At 35.5% G+C, this 19,667-nt stretch overlaps 1 protein-coding gene across 5 annotated transcripts in view; it reads left to right on the top strand.

Moving 5' to 3' along the window:
- The window catches only part of foxp1a (forkhead box P1a), a 52,516-nt gene that overhangs the window by 17,108 nt on the left and 15,741 nt on the right, over positions 1-19,667 (top strand). Inside the window, exons 2-7 of one of the 5 annotated variants that reach the window (XM_048177607.1) lie at positions 260-411; positions 4,758-4,859; positions 13,286-13,423; positions 16,620-16,703; positions 16,991-17,114; positions 18,886-19,051. In XM_048177607.1, the coding sequence (XP_048033564.1) occupies positions 274-411; positions 4,758-4,859; positions 13,286-13,423; positions 16,620-16,703; positions 16,991-17,114; positions 18,886-19,051 (752 nt within the window). In that variant the 5' untranslated portion in view covers positions 260-273. Of the gene's footprint in view, positions 1-259; positions 412-4,757; positions 4,860-5,359; positions 5,484-13,285; positions 13,424-16,613; positions 16,704-16,987; positions 17,115-18,885; positions 19,052-19,667 lie in introns of those variants that run through there. The other 4 variants (XM_048177606.1, XM_048177605.1, XM_048177604.1 and 1 more) reach the window with 4 other exon arrangements.

The raw sequence follows: 19,667 nt of genomic DNA, 5'->3' as shown, positions 1-19,667 counted from the left end.
TAGGCATGAAATGCTTAATTCTCAGAACTGTTTGTTTATATGCATGATCATATTTGTGAACAGTACAAACACAAATGTTTGTGTTGTGATATCAACTCTGTTGGCAAAGTGCATGTTTTGTCATGATCTAGTCTGTTGGGCTTACGTGGGGGGAGAAGGAAAGAAAATAAAGGAAAAGGCTTTCCAAAGCACATACTTCTATGTAAAAAGAAGTTTGTTTTGCTGGCAGCCGTCTTATTTTTCCCCTCCTGTATTTAAGGTTGTCTTATCGACATGCAGGAGTCCAAGACCGATCAAACAACCAATAGCAGTCCAATTGGGCAGGAAGGTCAGAGCTCAGAGAGCGAGAAGAGAGTGACCAGAGAAACATCTTCATCCCCATCATCCACAGCTCAAACCCTTCAAACACAGGTAAGGACCTAAAACTAACTGAAAATACATTAGCTACAAGTTTCTTACGTGCTTTGAAACTAGAGCTAGGTGCACATTTTCGGATTAATTATAAGCTACATTTGAACATCTTAAAATTAATCCTTTTTTTTATAGTGCACCTCTCTTCCTGTAGATCTCGTCTGACACCTGATGCAGACTGTGCTTTTAGTAACTCATTCTAAGCATTGTGACCGTTCGTACTTGCAGGTCATGTTTAACTCTTCATTTCCCTGTGATCCTCAACTGAAATTCATAGTGAATAGCGCTATACAGTTCTGTTTCATCAAGTCAATGTAACCAATTGATACTTGATTTAATAATAAACCTAATATGTTAAATAATGTTGCATTAATACTATGGGACATGGACACGTGACCTTCCACTTTTTTAGCGTGTGATTCATAGCACTAAACCACCTAAACAGTTTTTAAAGAGGAGACATGCTGTCATCTCCTTTTCTGTATTGTTGTTTTATTTACCTAGTATTTTAAAGGGTTAGTTCACCCAAAAATGACAATTCTGTCATTTACTCAAGCTCATGTCATTCCAAACCCATAAGACTTGAGTTCATCTTAAGAACACATACTTAAGAACACAAAATAATCGCATACTGTCTGAGTAGGTACTACATTTGAATTTACATTGTGAATGTTAAAAAAAAGTATGTTCTATATAGTATTGGGTGACCACATGCGCCATTCTCCCAGGACGCGTCCTGTCCAGGATTTCTAAATTGCCTAAAATGGCTTGAGCCCTTGCCTCTTTAATTGTGAAAGTGGTCATATCGATGTGCCCCCAGAATGCAATTTAGGAACGCAATTTCTACACGGAGGTCTGTGCAAGCCACTGTTCTTATTGACGTTCTTCATGCAATGCATTAAAATGTTGTGACCGTTCTCTGAATATCCAGCCTTCTTGCAAGCCACGATCGGTTGATTATGTATAATGCATGCTATTGGTCAAATAATTTTTCAGTCGTTACCTTCCGCAAATATGAAAACAAAAACCAAAACTGGGACATTTTATGCAACTTAGAAATCCTGGACAGGACACGTCCTGGGAGAATGGCGCATATGGTCACCCTAATATAGTATGAGTGACGGTAGTATGAATGAATTTCTACATCTACATCTGCCATGTTGTTACCGTCACGTGACCTACCAGCATCAGTCGCTTCAGTGGCATTCGTAAATCCTTTCCTGTGGCCTCATGGGATAATAAAGTGTCCATCAACTTCAGAATCTCAGCAGAAGTAGTAGGCCATCCGGGGACTTTTCGCCTACTGTTTTTCAAATACTATGTATTTGGGCTTGCTACTCTTTTGGCGTACTGTTTTTTGCATACTATGTAATAGGGAAATGTTCGATTTCGAATATATAAACATAACTGATATAAATGATATATAAATAAATATATAAACAACTACTGTTCGTAACAGACGCAGTGCAAGTCTTCTGTTGAGACAAATAACATTATATAAACGGGTTTTATTTAGGCTTTTGAGCAACATGCATACATGGAGCACATCAAATAAATAAAGCTTTAGTGGTAAATATGGTTTAAAGTATAATGTTTTTGATTACATGGACAAAAAAAATATCAGAAAATATCTTCATGTGAGTTTTTAAAGATGAATGGTATAGAGCAAAATGAGGCTTAGTATATGGTAACAAACAGTTTTTGGGTGTACTAACCTCTTTAAACTGAAAATAAAGTCACAATGCACCTTAGGCACTGTCATCAGGCACAAATGAATCAAAATTGGAATTAAATCGGAAACGAATTGTGAAATCTGTGCCGATACCAAGCCCTACAAGAAACTGACGTGTTGAAAACGTTCCAGGAAATGCTTTCTCAAAGCAATGAAGTTTTTATTGGTATGTCAACATATGTTACACAATAGCTTTGTTGCTTATTAGGAAAAATTGAGCAATTGTGTGACACACCCATCTTAATTCATTTAAATCATTGATGTGAATCGGGTGCTCAGTGATTTCAGTTCTGTCTCTCAAAAATATTTTGTCATTTTGTCACAAAAAAATCTTGCACGCTTTTGTCTCTCTGTATGTGTGTGCGCAAAATGGATGTGCACATTGTAAAATTGTGACAGCAGTGACTAAGTACAGCAGATTCATGCTGAGAGCACCCACACATCACTCCAATGCCCCATGTTCAGATTCCAGATGTATGATGTCACTTCTGGAATATAAGCCAAACAGCTGTGGGTTCAGGGCACGGTCCTGTATTAAAACAATGACAGAAGGCTCTAAAAAGCTCCTGTAAATGCTTTCCCATGTTGTTTTCATCTCCCAAGGATTACTGTGTCATGATCTGTCTGCTTTCCTTTTCTTTTCACACTCATCTATTGAAGTCTCCCATATCCGTTTGTTCATCTCTCCACCCTTCTTTTTGTAAAGGGGAGTTCCACAGGGCCAGATGTTTGACCCTTCAGAGGTGTAAGAGGTCATATCCGAGAGGATGGTCCCACCACTGTGGATATTGTTTGTGTTCACTATTTGCATTTCTCTTTCCTTGATTTCTATCTAGAGGGCCTCACAATGGAAAATAAGACAAAAGCAACAGAGAGTGAGAGAGACATCCTTTCAACAACTTTTGGAGACCTCTCATTGCTTTGGCACAGCTGATGTATTTACTTTGTTACTGTTTCCTGACAACTGTTTTTTCCATTTCAGAAGGCGTATAATGTTCTGGTTTAAATAAAGAGCAGGTTTCGATTGTCTCATGCAAAGAATTATGCTAATGCTTTTACAAATGTTACCATGTGATAATCTTCAAAAGGAATTTATGATAGGATCCAATCACCAAGGGACTGCGGCTGTTTAGAGTCAAAGGTTGAATCCTTTGCACTTTGTGCAGTCCGCAGTGTGACTGTTATAGCCGGACGCTCACAGGTTATTATAAAATAAAAATGTTGTGCAATCATCACTTTATTTGTTCTGTGAGAGCTTGTCAAGTGCATTATGGCTGTGGTCCACGTGCGGTAATAAACTGTCATTTTTGTCCATCACATCTTTCGCTTTGATATTTCCAGTGGAGCTTTCCTTAATGGGATAGTTACCCCATGATTTACTCAACCTTAAGCCATCCTAGGTGTATATAACTATCTACTTTCAGATGAACACGATCTGAGATGCGTTTAAAAATATCCTGGCCTTATAATGGCAGTGAATGGGGGGCGCGATTTTTCCATCCATCATAAAGATAATCCATACAGATCCAGGGGGTTAATAAAGGCCTTCTGAAGCAAAAATATCCATATTTAAAACTTTATAAACTATAATAACTAGCTTAAATAACTAACAAGTCGACTTGTTCCGCAAGAGTAACCCTCTGACGCGATGTATGACGCAGGATGTATGCCCTCTCGTGGTTCAAACAAATAGGGCTGTGCAACAAACTCAAGCTCTTTGACATTTCTCTTTAAAAATGTTTGTTTTAGACTTCTAATCCGTGACCGGTGATTTGTTTTGCTCTCTCCTCTGCACTTCCGTGTTTGTCATTGCGTCGGGTCAGAGATCACTCTTTTGCCGTAAATCGATGCATGTGGCAGTATGCCGGAAGCTAGTTATTATAGTTAATACAATTTTAAATATGTATATTTTTCTTAGAAAAACCCACCGATTCACTTCAGAAGGCCTTTATTATCCCCCTGGAGCCATATGGATTATTTTTATGATCGATGGATGCATTTATTTGGGCTTCAAAATCACGCCGCCCCCCCCCCCATTCACTACCATATAAAGCATTGAAGAGCCAGGATATTTTTAAATGGATCTCTTATTGTATTCATCTGAGAGATGATGATCGTATACACATATGATGGCTTGAGGGTGAGTAAATCATGGGCTAATTTTCATTTTTGGGTGAACTATTCCTTTAAAAGGTATACTTAACCTTAAAGTGAAAATTCTTTCATCATTCGCCCAGCCGTATGTCATTCCAAAGGTGTGTGACTTTTCATACAGGTTTGGTTAATGCATACACCGTATGCTCACAGTATATGGTTTAATGCATCCTTGCTGTATAATAGAGCGGTAATATATCTTCCTTTGTGTTCCACAAAAGAAAGTCATAAAGGTTTGGTGTATGACATGTTGGTGAGTAAATGATGATAGAATTTATATTTTTGGGTAAACAAGCTTTTTAACACAGTTTGACAGGAAATAAAAAAAATGACTTTCATTATTAACAAACCTTGACTACGAAATATGTTGCCTTCTTGAAAACAATGTGAGTGATCCTGGGAGAGCAGAGCTGCTCAGAAACCAATCAGAAACTTGTTATTGTTTTTTTGGCATCTTCAGGCACTAGAAGTTGCTCAACAACAACAACAGCAGCAGCAGCAGCAGCAGCAAACGAGTGGTGAGAAGTCCCCCAAGAGCACGGAAAAGGAGGCAGACGCGCAGGTAGAGCCATACCCTCCTACACCCGCAGCACACACACCTCCAGAGAACCTTGCTGTTTACACTATTACACAAACCAACTTGTTTATGCTGCCTTCAACAGATCATAAACAGATGGGGCAATGAAGGCTGTTTTATTATTACATATTGTTATGATGGAAGATTACAAGTCTTTTATTGCATGTGTAGCCTATTGTAAAACGAATATTTTCTGTCTTGTCAGTTAACAGATAAGGGTGTACTACTGGGGAGAATTAGACAGCTGTAGAGCTTTAGCCACAAACAAACACACTATATGCCACCCAGTGCACAGCTGCCTTTATTTATTCATCATGAATCGAACGCTTATTACGCGAGTCTCATGTGAATGTGAATGTGAGAGGTGGAACTAGAGTTCAGATAGTCAATAGTTCAAGTCAACATGCCACAATGGCAAGTGTAAGGGGCGGGATTACTAGCCCGAAGCACGTGACAGGATGGTTACGTTAGATTTGAGAGCGTTATTGGAGGGGGGGAGGTGGGTTGGTCTGGGTAGTTGAAAGAACAGTAGGGAGGATACTGGCACTCTGACTAGTCTTCAAACATTCTGCGCAGCTTTCTGTTCTTGCCGCCAATGGAGTTATCAAGGTCTGTGAGTATTGAGACATGCTTTGCTGGTTTAGTCGCAGAGGGAACGAGATATAATGTTTGCTTTAGTGTGCTCAGGTATTTGATGTCTGTATCTTCAATACACATTTTCTCTTTTAAAATCTCTAAATTGCTGCATTTTCTGTATGCTCACATTTTAATTTAGAGATCATGAATTCAAAAGTAGTTTGTTGTATTAATTTGATTCATTCTTAGGGGTTTTGCTGACATTGTATTTTTTTGGTTTTAAAGAGGGAATGATAGCAAGGGTCCATAATATCTGATCTGACATAAGGCTGGACGCTTTGAATGGTCACCGGGACCTTGGGCTGTCATTTTATTCCCTGAATTACTTCTCTTTGTCTTTTAAAGGCTATGTTCACAGAACTGTGCCTTTTTCCCCTGTTGTTTTTTTTTCCTCTTGCCTTTGCAATTTATATTTACCCAGATGCACAGTGCAGGAAAGAATGTTATTTTTACTTTGGGCGGGGAACCACACCAAAATTGTTCAAGGTATTGAAGGGGAATAACAACGGGCTCTGTTTGTTTTTGGGCTGCTGAAGCCTGTTGATTTATGGCTTGTGTTTTCAGAAGCGATCGCTTGTTGACATGTACTCACTCATGGGGAGTTGGTTCTCTGACACACTGGCAAGAACAATAACAACAACAAAACAATGTTTGGACTTGTCTGTTGTCATGGAGACAACACTCATCAGTGCTTACTGTGCCCCCGAGAGAGAATATTTACATTAATTTGCTGGCATGCTTACATTCTTCTCACAGGCTTTAAAATATTTCTGTGTTGAGACTCGAAGGCATTTGACTTTTCAGAGCTCTTTCACAAGCAAATGTCTCATTTGTTATGCTATTTTGTGTTTACTCTTTTAAGTTCAGTACCTCTGAAATTCAATTGTTGTGTTAATGAAGGAACAGAATCGGTAATAAGTCATTTTTCAAGGAAAATCTTTGCCTTCAATGTCTGGCCATGTATACAAAAACAGCATATATAGGATTGGGAATGAAGAACTGGCTCCATTTGTGGATCTTAAATGTGTATTATTTTGCTGATAAACTGTAAAACAATACTTTGACTTGAATCCAAAGTACAATGGCAGAACACCGCTTTTCCACCGTCAGGCCGAACGGTTCCAGTTGTATTTCCACTTGAGCCTTTTACGGCACGGTACGATTACAAACCGTAATCAGCCTGGAATTCTCAGTACGGTTGGCTAACCGTTCTGGAAGAATACGTATAGTGACGCTGCAATTCAGGATTGGTCACTTGTCTGTTGCCTGGCTTCCAGTTTCAATTTGAGCGACATATACCCAAATTAATAATAAAATTAAAAGAAATATATAATTATCCTCTATAACGGTCTCTATTTACATCTCATATCGTTGGTAAACTCTTGCCTTACCAAGGCAATGACTGTTCCGTTTGTATTACATTCCAAAGAGCGGCCGTTATCAGCTCCACAGCGGAAAATGACACCACATCCGTACCGGCTGGGCTGGATCGGCATGGAATGGAATGGTTAAGCAAAGAGGTGGAAGGTGGAAAAGCAGCTATAGTTCAGTTGAGTTGTGAGCTTGCAATATGAAATATTACAATAACAATAAACAACAAAAATAAACATTTCAGTTGCATGCAACAACAACAGTCAACTAGGAAAGCACTCATGAATCAGTTGTAGCAGCTACGGAATTAATCTGACTTGCTTACTGAACCGCAAGTCATTAATTTCAGTCATGTCCGACTCTAACCGAATCAAGAGCTGATGGGGCCTACTGTGTTTTGTGTATCTCATGACACACGTTGTTAAAGATGCATTCTAAAACATTTTTAAAAAAAAAATGTATATACTAAAAATATATTACAAAAATATTTAGTTTTTATAAATATAATACTTTTTAGATCAATATTTGTTACATTTTATGCCACCCTGTGCTGTGTTTGTAAATACCTAAAAGTATTGCATTTAATTTATTTCTGAAATCTGAAATGATCTTAGAATTTGGTAACATATTCTAGTACTTTTGCAGAGAAAATATTTAGAAATAAAATTCTATATTTTTGAATTTTTTATAATAATTAGGGCTGGGCATTGACACAAATTGCACATAAGAAGTTTTTATAATGTTTAATAATACATTTTTAATAACTTTTTTTAAAATATAAACATTTAAATGGTGACTGTCTTAAAATGGACATGATGGATGGATTTATTCAAGAATACATTTAACATTGAAGAACGGGTTAAGTAAAAATACAATGAAAAAATACAGAATGCTCCTCTAGAGTTTCTAATTTTTCTAGCTGACTGAATTTTGAATGGCTTTCCTGAGGTAACTAACATTAAGTGACATTGTTTACAGGCGTATCTACTCTTGAAACACTAAGCGATTGCATGAGACATGATAGTTTCAGTAAGTTATACTGTATCTTTCAACATACCTTCTGATGTTCATTAGTAAAGCGGAAGAGATGATCAGTTTGCGTGTACTGTGTGCTGTCGGACTGAGGCGGCAAAGCAATCTGTCACGTCACATTAAAGAGTGCCAAAACAGTATTTATTGTATGAATTTAATAATAAAATTGACAATTTAACTGCTGAGACTTTTTCATATCAGAAGTAGCAAAGCACAAAGCTTATTGTGATTTATTGGATTGGAGACATTGTTACAGTTTAAGTTCTGTTCATTCATCAGCTGAAAACAGCATAGACTGAAAGATTGATTCTTGGGATTTAAGAATTGATATTGGTTCTTCAAAATGAGAATCAATTAAAATTGAGAAATCAATAGTTTTATCCTAGCCCTAATCCTTAATGACGTCATGGAACCAAAATCCAAATTTCTTACAATTCCCATTCGCTGTGACATGTGTGAAGATGTGTTGAGCCAGGTTTGACATCAATGTAATATATTGTAATATGACAAAAGGTCTTGTGATCAGACGTGAAACAAGAAGTTGGAAAAGAGCAGCATGAACATTCTGCTAAATATCTTGTTTTGTGTTCCATCGAAGAGAAAGTCATATAAGTATAGTCAGTGTTACATTTTTGGAGCAACTATTTCTTCAATTTTCAGGATTTTTGGCCATGATCAGCTTTTCTACATGGACGGACACACACACACACACACACACACACACACACACACACACACACACACACACACACACACACACTGTATGGGAAAGACTTGTGAGTACAACAGTCAGCTGTTATTGTTCTCCCATAGTTGCAGTATGTCAGTCCAGCGGTATGTTTATATGAGACTGAACACAGACTTCTTTACTGGAAATTTGTGTTTGTTTGTGTTTCACAGACTTAATTAAAATGCAATCTCGAGTTTTGTTTTTACAGTTGCTGTGTACCCCAGTATGTATTATTTATACGAATCCGTAAATGTGACTTTAATTATTCTGTTTATGTTTATTGTAAACATCTTAAAAGCAGCGAGAGTGTGTGTGTGTGTGTGTGTGTGTGTGTGTGTGTGTGTGTGTGTGTGTGTGTGCTTGGCTTGAGATGTGGTAATTGCTAGAGGCCAAGTGATGCATGGACTAACTCATTGTGAATCCAGTGCATTTACATTGAAAACACTCCTCTGTTGTGGGTATTTTTGTTTTTCTGTTTTCGTTGGTAGCATTTTTAATGTCAGTGTTTGAGCTGCTGTCAACAAATGAATAATGTATTTATCTTTTTAATCTTGACTGGTTGTTTGCCTCAGTTTATGGGCAAATTAAACTGAGATAACTGAAATGAAGGCTTGTAAGAGATGTTTTTTTTTTTTTTTTCCAATTGTAGGCACAGGGGTTTGTCCTTGCATTTTATTGAGGACTGTAAGCTTTGTTATTTTCAAAATTGTTTGTGTATTTGTTTACGTGGTCTTGTTGATGTTGACCGTTGAGGCCCAGAGGACTTGGAAACTATTCCCTGAATGTCTAAACAATAAAACATACAGAGAGGTCTGGCATAGTCTTACTCTTGTATCTCTTTTTAGCTGCTCACTTGTTTTCAAAGTGTTTACTATCCTTGGGGAAGAGAATTGAAATTGGGTTTGTGGAAAGTCCTTTGTTCTTGGAGTTCGTGATTTGCTTTTTTTATATGTGTGCAGATGTTTTGTTTAATGTGATAAAATCAATCTCAACCAGGCTAATAAATGTCATTTTGCCATCCTAAGGCTCAACGTACTGTCCGTCAAACAAATCAGTTGCTAGAAGTAAAAACTTGTGCTCCCGCATAAATGATACCTTCTCCCGCTCCCACCCACAACATTCATGTTTTGTCCCACTCCCACCAGCAAAAGCCCAGCTTAAACACTCCCGATAAATTATTTTTTATTAAAGCATCTACATTCATAAACCACTTTAACAGAAAAGCAAGCATAGGCTACTGCATGTGTGATTTGGCATGGCAGAAAGCGCCCTTCATAATCACAAAGTTGCCACTCATTTTAGTTAATTTTTTTGTTTATTTCCCCCCCCTTACTGTCAGATGAAATTTACGCCCCTGCTCAGCACTGAACAAAAACTCTGGCGTCTTGACCAGTGAGTGGATTCTAACATGAACGCATCTGATTGGCCATTGCATTCAAGAAATCAACAGATATGATTGGGATTGGCTGCATTGCTCAACACTCCAGAGCGCCTTTGCTTGCACCTGTAAATCGCTTTTATTTTATTTGTTCTTGTTGCCTTTGTGCAATAGATGAATACTAATTCATTTATGTTCAGATATTTTATTTTAGGTCATTATACTTTGTGGAATCATTTTATTCTCCTGCAACCCACACACACACACATGAGTGTCTTACCACCCGCACTCGTCTATCAAATCTTGTCCCACGCCGGGTACCGTGGGAGTATATGTCTCTAGCTAGAAGCATATTGCATCAGTTGAATAAATATATTCCAAAATTGCAGTCACTTTGGTACCAAGACAAAACTTTCAATAAAAAGATGTAAAGATACAAATTCAATACCCACAAGCCATCTGATTATTTCCGAATGTGGACAATGAAAAAAAAAAAGTTTTTACCAAAAGAACAAAACCCTTTTTATGTTGTCCATTTAGGACTGTAATATACTGTATTAATGTGCTCTAACAGAAATTTTAAGAAAATTGCCTTGTTTATCCACCACATATGAGGTAAGCAACAATGCTTACATTTTCTACCAACCATATTTCATGCTTTCAAAAAAGGGATCAAAGACCCCCTTTTTTTAAACTGTATTTTTTAACAGTAAGCATTGTGCAGAAAGATGGAGGCATGCCTGAGAAATAAACACACTCATTTTGTCATAACAGCACTGCCTGTTGAATTTATAGGAGCTATAATTTAGAGGTCACGACCCTTCGGTGCTCGGTCACGTCTGTAATGTTTTAAAGATTAAGTTTGTCATATAACAATTAATGCAAATAACTTGAAACTTTATATGCAAAGCTAAATTATGTTTATGCTTATTAGGATCAACAAATCATCTCACTACTTTGCTCTGAACAACCATAATAAGCGTTACGGACGTGACTGCTACGGACGTGACTGCTACGGACGTGACTGTTACGGACGTGACCGTTACGGACGCTTCGTATTGAATCATATGCATATGACTTTGATGCTTTATATTGCTGTGATCTGTTTCAGACTTATCGTATATATATCAGAACATATCCAGTAATCACAATAATCTTTGTGCTTTGTTAGTTTTAATCTGAAAAAACGTGTCAACTTTCAAATTCAGTTGATTTTATAACAAAATTCAAACGATAGATGTCGCTCTTTAATACGTTGTGAGTAGGGCTGCAACGATTTAATCGCTTTAATCGTTTGCAAAATAAAAGTCTGTGTTTACGTAATATATATGTGTGTGTTCTGTGTATAATAATTATGTATATATAAATACACACACATTAATAATTATGTATATATAAATACACACACATTCATGTATATATTTAAGAAAAATGTTATTTATATATAAAATATTTGTTTATATGAAATATAAAATATATATAAATGTATATATTTATAATACATGCATATATTTCTAAACTTTATACCTGTATGTGTGTGTATTTATATATACATAATTATTATACACACAGAACACACACATATATATATTACGTAAACACAGACTTTTATTTTGCAAACGATTAATCGCGATTAATCGTTGCAGCCCTAGTCGTGAGAGATTACTGCAGCACCTCAGTGTCAACAGTTTCAGCTAAAATGTGATCATTTTGACTCAAGACTTTGCTTTAAACTGTGCAAACTAGCCAAAAACCGTGCGATCATTTAGACACAAAACATAAAACTGATGTGATTGCGAGTGACTGTCAATCGGTTCACCTGAATATGGGAGAAATCTGTGATTTTAAACTGCTATATGATAAACTTTAATATTTGTTAATGTATTTTAGCAAGCAGATCTGTTTGAAGGAAAATCATGGTCTCTAAATGGATTCTTGAACAATGCACATGCTTGTCAACATGAGAAATAACCGTTTGCAATAGACCTTCAAGATATAAAGTTGATTATTTCTGCAGTCTTGCCATACTGGTATCCCAGATATCAACATGTGGTGGTTTAAATTCCCGCTTGAGGTGTCTGAAAGTTTTAAAGCAGTCTTCTGTGCTGGTGTCAGAGCGGTCACGTCCGTAAAGTTTTTTTTTTTTTTCGTCATAAATGCGAACACGAAAAATAAAATAAAATATTTTATGTTCTGTGGAGAGCCAACCCTTTTTCATTCGGTGGGCAGTGTTACTTTTGGTTCGCGCAGTGTAATTCACAGAAAAACTTTGTGACTTTTTTTTGTCACGTCCGTAACACACTTATATTTCCTTCATCTAAAATATAAAACACTTGTATAGACTGACATTTTTCTAATGTCTGGACTCCTTTAATAAGGGACTATGAATATATAAACAGATGGTTCAATATGTTGGTGTTAAATGCATCTCTGAGAATTTATATTTCAAGTTTTGACTGCAAATGTCACGTCCGTAACGCTGGAATTGCTCATGTGCACTCATGCCTTGTGGTGATCTGGCTATGTGCATGAATGTTAAAATGCCTTTGTATTAGTCAAAACACAGTCGTTTGTTTTAAAAGAAAATAAATGAGTGTTCCAAAACATAAATATTGAATCTGTGTTTGCAGCCCAATAGACCTGATACTGTCGATTATGTTGTTAATACTAATTACTGGGAATACTGAAGAAAAATAGACAACCGTTGCACTTGGCTGGATAAATTTTAAAAACTGAGTATCAACACAACATTAATCCTAATTGGGAGAAAATGCATGTCTCATTTTAATCATAGACCTGCTTCTCAGTCAAATTCTTACAGCACTGAATTAGTAATAATGTAAAACTAATAAGACTTTGGCGGCAATAATTTAAGTTTTTTTTCCCCACATTTGATTACTTTTTTATTTTTTATTTATTTATTTATTTTTATTATTTATTTGAATATTTGATACTGTTAGATCTGCAGGCACTATTTACTTTGTCTTTGCAAATTGTTTCTTTGATCTTTTTTTATTACTGACTGTTTAATTGGAAAAAGTTTTTTTTTTTGATAAATATGTTATAAATTACATTAAAATGCAATAAAGTAGCATATAATTTTTTGGTTATGGTATTGTGAGAATCATGAAATGTCACTGGTATTGCTATTGACTACTACATTTTTGGTATTATGATAAGCCTAATACACAACTGCTGTATGATAAATGATTAAACGGTGGTGTGTGTGTGTGTGTGTGTGTGTGTGTGTGTGTGTGTCTGTAGGTGTCTGTATCAGTGGGGATGATCACTCCTCAGGCCATCACCCCTCAGCAGATGCAGCAGATCCTTCAGCAGCAGGTCCTGAGCCCCCAGCAGCTCCAGCTGTTACTGCAGCAACAACAGGCCCTCATGTTACAGCAGGTACACACACACACACACATTGAGTTTTTAAGTTTTATGAAGACTCTTCATAGACATAATGATTTTTACAGTGTACAAACTTTACATTCAGTCCCTTAAACCTAACCATTAAAGAAAACATTCTGCAATTTTACATTTTCAAAACAACAACAACAATTTAGTGTGATTTATAAGCTGGAGACCAAATTTTGTCCCCACAACATAACAAATTTTTCATGTGGACATTTGGTCTCCACAACATACAGTTGCAATCATAATGATTCAGTCCTCTTAACCTGCAAGACATTTTGTTGTTGTGAACAAAATTTTATGAAAACAATTCATCAAAGGCATCAGTAAACTATTATACAATGTTTATTAATACACATTTGAGTGATTCTGAGAAGGTATAGTTGATGAAAAATGGAAAAAATCAAACTGGCTCTAAACATACATGTACAAAATTATTCAACCTCCAGAAGTCAATTTTTTTGCAGAATCTTTAATTCTTTATAACCTCCAATAAACGCTGCCTGAAAGTACTAAGAAGCTTCTGTCACCTCTCTACTGCACTCTTGGCCCATTCCTCACTTTAAAACTCTTCCAGATCACTGATAGTCTTTGGTTTCCATGTTACCACTGCTTTCTACAAATTCCACCATATATTTTTAATGAGATTTAAATCTGAAGACTGTACAGGCCATCTCAAATGCCCCCCTCCCCCATATAACAGAAGAATTGAATATATGATATATTAGAAGTTTTAAGAATCTTATATTTTTCAATATAAACAATATTTATTGAGGGGGGGGAAAGGCCTTATGATTTCAGTTGATTTTTTTTTTTTTTTTTTTTTTTTTTTTTTTTTAACATAAAAGTTTAAATTAGAGATGGTTTTAATAAAATAGTAATAATATTAATAATACATTTAAATACTTTTAATTCAGCCCCATTGGAAGTTTCCTTAGGCCTCCTAGTGTGCCCCTGGTTGAGAACCACTGTGTTACCGCATTTTCACACTAAAGGTTTTGTGAAATAATGGTCGAACAATATGGGTTTTTCTGTGCCACATACTGATGCATAAAGAACAGGGTGGCCAATATGCTCACAATTAGAGATGCACCAATGTATTGGCCGCCGATATTTATCGGCTGATTTTTGCTCAATTTACAACCGTCGGCATATCGGCTATAGCAGGAAAAAGGCCAATATAACAAACCGATGGTTTATTAATTAACTGTGTGAAGGCACTGAGCTGTGTAATGTCTGTTGCATGATCCTAGCTCTGATGTCTGCGCTTTAATGTTAATCAAATAACAAAAGACAAGAAAATCGCACACTATTCTTGACTAAATAACTTTTTTTTTTTTTTTTACTTTCATAAGTATAGCGGACCCCATCTGGATGATGGCCAGAACTTTACTGATGTTTATTAAGATTATTGCGTAATCACCATAAAAGCAACAAGAAGTGCACATTAAACTTTCTCTCTCTCTCTGTTGCATTATCATCAACATACAGCGAAACAAATATACAGACCCTATGCCTTTTCAGGTGGTTATTTTACATTTGTTTACTTTATTTCTGTACCTGAAAACTGTTAAACTGTTTATTTCATATGTATCTTTTTGTTCTGTTTTATGTTGTCCTGCTGAATGTTAAATGGATCCAATTCATGTTCATTAGAAATTATTTGATGATGCAGCAAACTAGCTAGTGTAACTTAATGTACAGTACAGTCCAAAAGTTTGGAACCACTAAGATTTTTAATGTTTTTAAAAGAAGTTTCGTCTGCTCACCAAGGCTACATTTATTTAATTAAAAATACAGTAAAAACAGTAATATTGTGAAATATTATTACAATTTAAAATAACTGTGTACTATTTAAATATATTTGACAAAGTAATTTATTCCTGTGATCAAAGCTGAATTTTCAGCATCGTTACTCCAGTCTTCAGTGTCACATGATCCTTCAGAAATCATTCTAATATGCTGATTTGCTGCTCAATAAACATTTATGGTTATTTTCAATGTTGAAAACAGTTGTGTACTTTTTTTTCAGGATTCCTTGATGAATAGAAAGTTCAAAAGAACAGCATTTATCTGAAATACAAAGCTTCTGTAGCATTATACACTACCGTTCAAAAGTTTGGGGTCAGTAAGAATTTTTATTTTTATTTTTTGGAAAAGAAATGAAAAATGAATACTTTTATTCAGCAAAGATGCATTAAATCAATCAAAAGTGGCAGTAAAGACATTTATAATGTTACAAAAGATTAGATTTCAGATAAATGCTGTTCTTTTGAACTTTCTATTCATCAAATAATCCTGAAAAAAAATATTGTACACAAATATTTTGTACAATTGTACACATTAAATGTTTCTTGATCAGCAGATCAGCATATTAGAATGATTTCTGAAGGATCATGTGACACTGAAGACTGGAGTAATGATGCTGAAAATTCAGCTTTGCCATCACAGGAATAAATTACTTTGTGAAATATATTCAAATAGAAAACAGTTATTTTAAATTGTAATAATATTTCACAATATTACTGTTTTTACTGTATTTTTAATTAAATAAATGTAGCCTTGGTGAGCAGACGAAACTTCTTTTAAAAACATTAAAAATCTTAGTGGTTCCAAACTTTTGGACTGTACTGTATGTGTTTTTGAACTTTGCTTATTTAAAACACTATCCATTTTAATGACAAATTTCAAATAGAGCAAATGACAAATATCGGTATCGGAATCTGCCAATAATTTGTTAAAATCGTTATCGGCCCCATTAAAATCTTATCAGTGCATCCCTACTGCCAGTGACGTACACAAAATTGAGGATGTTATTAAACACTGCTATTACTAAACATTTGCTTGCGTAGGGTGAATTTAGGGTGATTGAGACACTTTTTGCCATTTGAGATGAATTGGAAAAAGTGTCCCAATCAACCTGAATTCACCCTATTTAAAAACATGACATGCACATTATCCATTGACAAAGATAATGCTAACAAAGCAACACTGACAAAGCTAAGTTAAATTGACTTACCACATCTGTTCATCAGCCAAGCAGACTCATGAGCCAATGTGGTCATCTCAAAATATCCAAATTGTAGATTATCACTTGACCTTGTCAATACTCACTCTTTCACTGGTGAGTAAACATTGGATTGATGTGTGACTTGTTTTGTGTACTCCCTCTGTGTCTCAGCAACAGCTTCAGGAGTTCTATAAGAAACAGCAAGAGGAACTCCACCTGCAGCTCCTGCAGCAACAGCATGTTGGGAAACCCAGTAAAGAGGTAAAAGCACCACAAATCAAGACCATCAGAGCCATTTATTGCTCTTGTCCTCAGCAATCTCTGCCAGATTACTCCCACACAGCCTTCTTTTCACTAGCCACATTTCTGTCTTTTGGCGGCTTTATGCGACTGTACTGTGAGCGAGTGAAGACACCGGCTGTGGTGTCGGCGGCTTTGCTCACTTGAGTGAAAGTGCCGGCTGTGCGGCGATACTATGAGTGAATGAAGACACCGGCAGTGACTGTTCTGTGAGTGTCAAGTGTCTATCTCTGTATCCCTAACAGCAGATGATGGCCCAGCAGATGGCTATACAGCAACAGTTACTCTCCGTTCAACAGCAGCACCTGCTCAACCTGCAGAGACAAGGCCTGTTGTCTGTCCCGTCGGCTCTCACCAGTGCACTGCCTCAGGGTAACAACACCTCACTGTCACATGACATGAAACGGTGTTATCAGAAAGTGCATCCTAAAGATTCAGGAAGTCACCAAGTCGCTGTACTGTTGTTGTTAGTTGGCATTCCTGTTCAGATCATGCCGTTCATTCCAATCAACTTTGTTGCATCGCCAAGGGTCTTTGTCACTCATGTCTCGTCAAAAAACATTCTATTCATGAAAGAATCCTGAAAATAATCTGTGACGTTTCCACAGAAATATTGAAAATGCCATCACATTAATAAATTACATTTTAAATTATATAAATATAATGATAATATTTAATAATACATTAAATATAATATTAATAAAATAAATATAGTATAATATTGTAATATTTTACAATATCCCTGTTTTTACTGTATTTTTGGTCAAATAAATGCAGCCATGGTGGGCATAAGAGACATTTTAAAAATATTTTTAAAAAATCGTATCGACCCCAAACTTTTAAACAGTAGCGTGAACTGCACTTCAGGGTTGTTTTCTCAGTATAGATCCTTGATTTTTGTTATACACTCAAAAAAATAGGTTTGATTTACTTAACTTTTTTTGGACGTTGTATTTACTTAACTTTGTCAACAGGTTCCATGTAACTGGGTTATGTTGTATTTAATTAAAATTATTTAGTTAAGTAAACTTAAGTTTATTAAATAAGGTTAATTCAATGCCATTTAGTTGTGTCAGGTTAGCATTATTAATTTCGTCCAAAACTATTAAGTTTAATTATCCTAAAATTAATATCAAACAAAAATTAAAACAAATAATATAGTTTAATTGATTAGTTTATTTAGAACAATTTTCACAAATTCTACAAATGTAATCTAACAAGAACTTTTACAAAATCATTACTCTGTAAATTGTTAGGTGTTAGCCAGAAGCATGCCCAAAATAGTTGTTTTATTTATTGTTAAAACAACTTTAATTGTTGCTAGCAGGTCATAAAAGAACATTAAGCATTAACAAGTCTCCCAATTTTATCATCTTGATAAAAAAAAAAAAAAAATGCATAAAATAACATTTCAACTTTTACTCCTCCTATCCAGTCCTGTGCAAAGCATGACAGGAAGGGGAAATCCTGTTACTAGTTTTAGCCTTTATGTAGTCTCAACTCAAATGGATTAAGTAAAGAGGTTGAAAAGAATTGTTGGACTAACTTGATTTACTTAAGTTAATTGAACAAGCATCAAATTATATTTTTTGCATACTTAATTGAAACATGTTCTTTCAAAATGAAAATGTTGAGTTGAGCCAAAACTCAACTGTTTTAAGTCAGTTTAACACAATGCAAGTTGATTGAATGAGAAACCAAATTAAATGAAAATGACTTTAAATAAACTGAACAGCATTGTGAAGTATTTTTTGTTTGTGTGTGTAAATGACATGTTTGTTTTATTTTTTTGTTTTATTTTATTGAACCTTTATTCAATGAGGAGAGAAACCTGAAATTAAGCATCTTTTTTTTTTCTTTCTTTTTTTTTTTTTTACTGACTATTGTGGCCAAGATAGGCAGCAACTTAACGTGTGTGTGTGTGTGTTTTAAATAGCTTGTGTATAATTAAACAACATAAACAAAAAAGTTGTTTGATGGTTCAAAATGGGTTTAATGAGAGATTATTAATCCAGTAATCATGTGACTTTCAGAGGCTAATGCTAATCATGGGTGGTTGGATGGATAGGAATAGACAGAATTGTAGATACAGAGGTCTTGTTAGTTGTCTAGTGATCTAATAAAGGCAGTGTCTCACTCACAGGCCTGATTCCTGCTGAGCTTCAGCAGCTTTGGAAAGAGACGGCAGATGCACGACAGGAGGAGAAGAGTAGGGAAGACAAATCCCCGTCTCCTCCCAAAACTCAGATCCTCAACCACCACTCCAGCACTAACGGACACAATGTGCACCGACCCAGCCGGAGAGACAGGTACTTTATCATTCAACCATTTTATTTCTTGATGCATTTTTTATTGCGTACAAGCATGTGCCATTTATTTAGATTTTGCTAGAGATCTTGTGTGTGTGTGTTGTGCTTAAGAATACTGTGTTAATATTTGCACTTGACACTCTTGAGTAAATGAACAACGGTAAACTGAAGCACTGTGGTAACACCACAGGTTAATTAACTTACCAAGCACATCCTGTATGAGATTAACCAGATATGTACACAACATGAACATAATATTACAACTTACATCTGCACAAAAGGACACAAATGCAGAAGTTGACCGTTCTAGTCAGAATGTGTAACTTCAGTTGTTGATGCGCTCTTCCAGTTTACAACATTCTGTTTCAATGGTTTTCTTATTATAATTACCTCAAGGTACACCCAAAACGCTGCTATAATCAGAAACAAAGAAAAAAAAAAAAAAAAAAAAAAAAAAAAAATTATATATATATATATATATATATATATATATATATATATATATATATTATTTTTTTTTTTTTTTTTTTTTTTTTAAGGTCACACGATCATTAAGTTTTTTTAATAAATTAATTCTTTTATTCAGCAAGGACATATTCAGCAAAAGTGACAGTAG

This window comes from Megalobrama amblycephala, linkage group LG24 (genome assembly GCF_018812025.1).
Source record: "Megalobrama amblycephala isolate DHTTF-2021 linkage group LG24, ASM1881202v1, whole genome shotgun sequence".
Lineage (NCBI taxonomy): Eukaryota > Metazoa > Chordata > Actinopteri > Cypriniformes > Xenocyprididae > Megalobrama > Megalobrama amblycephala.
This window is presented reverse-complemented; position numbering and strand designations above follow the sequence as displayed.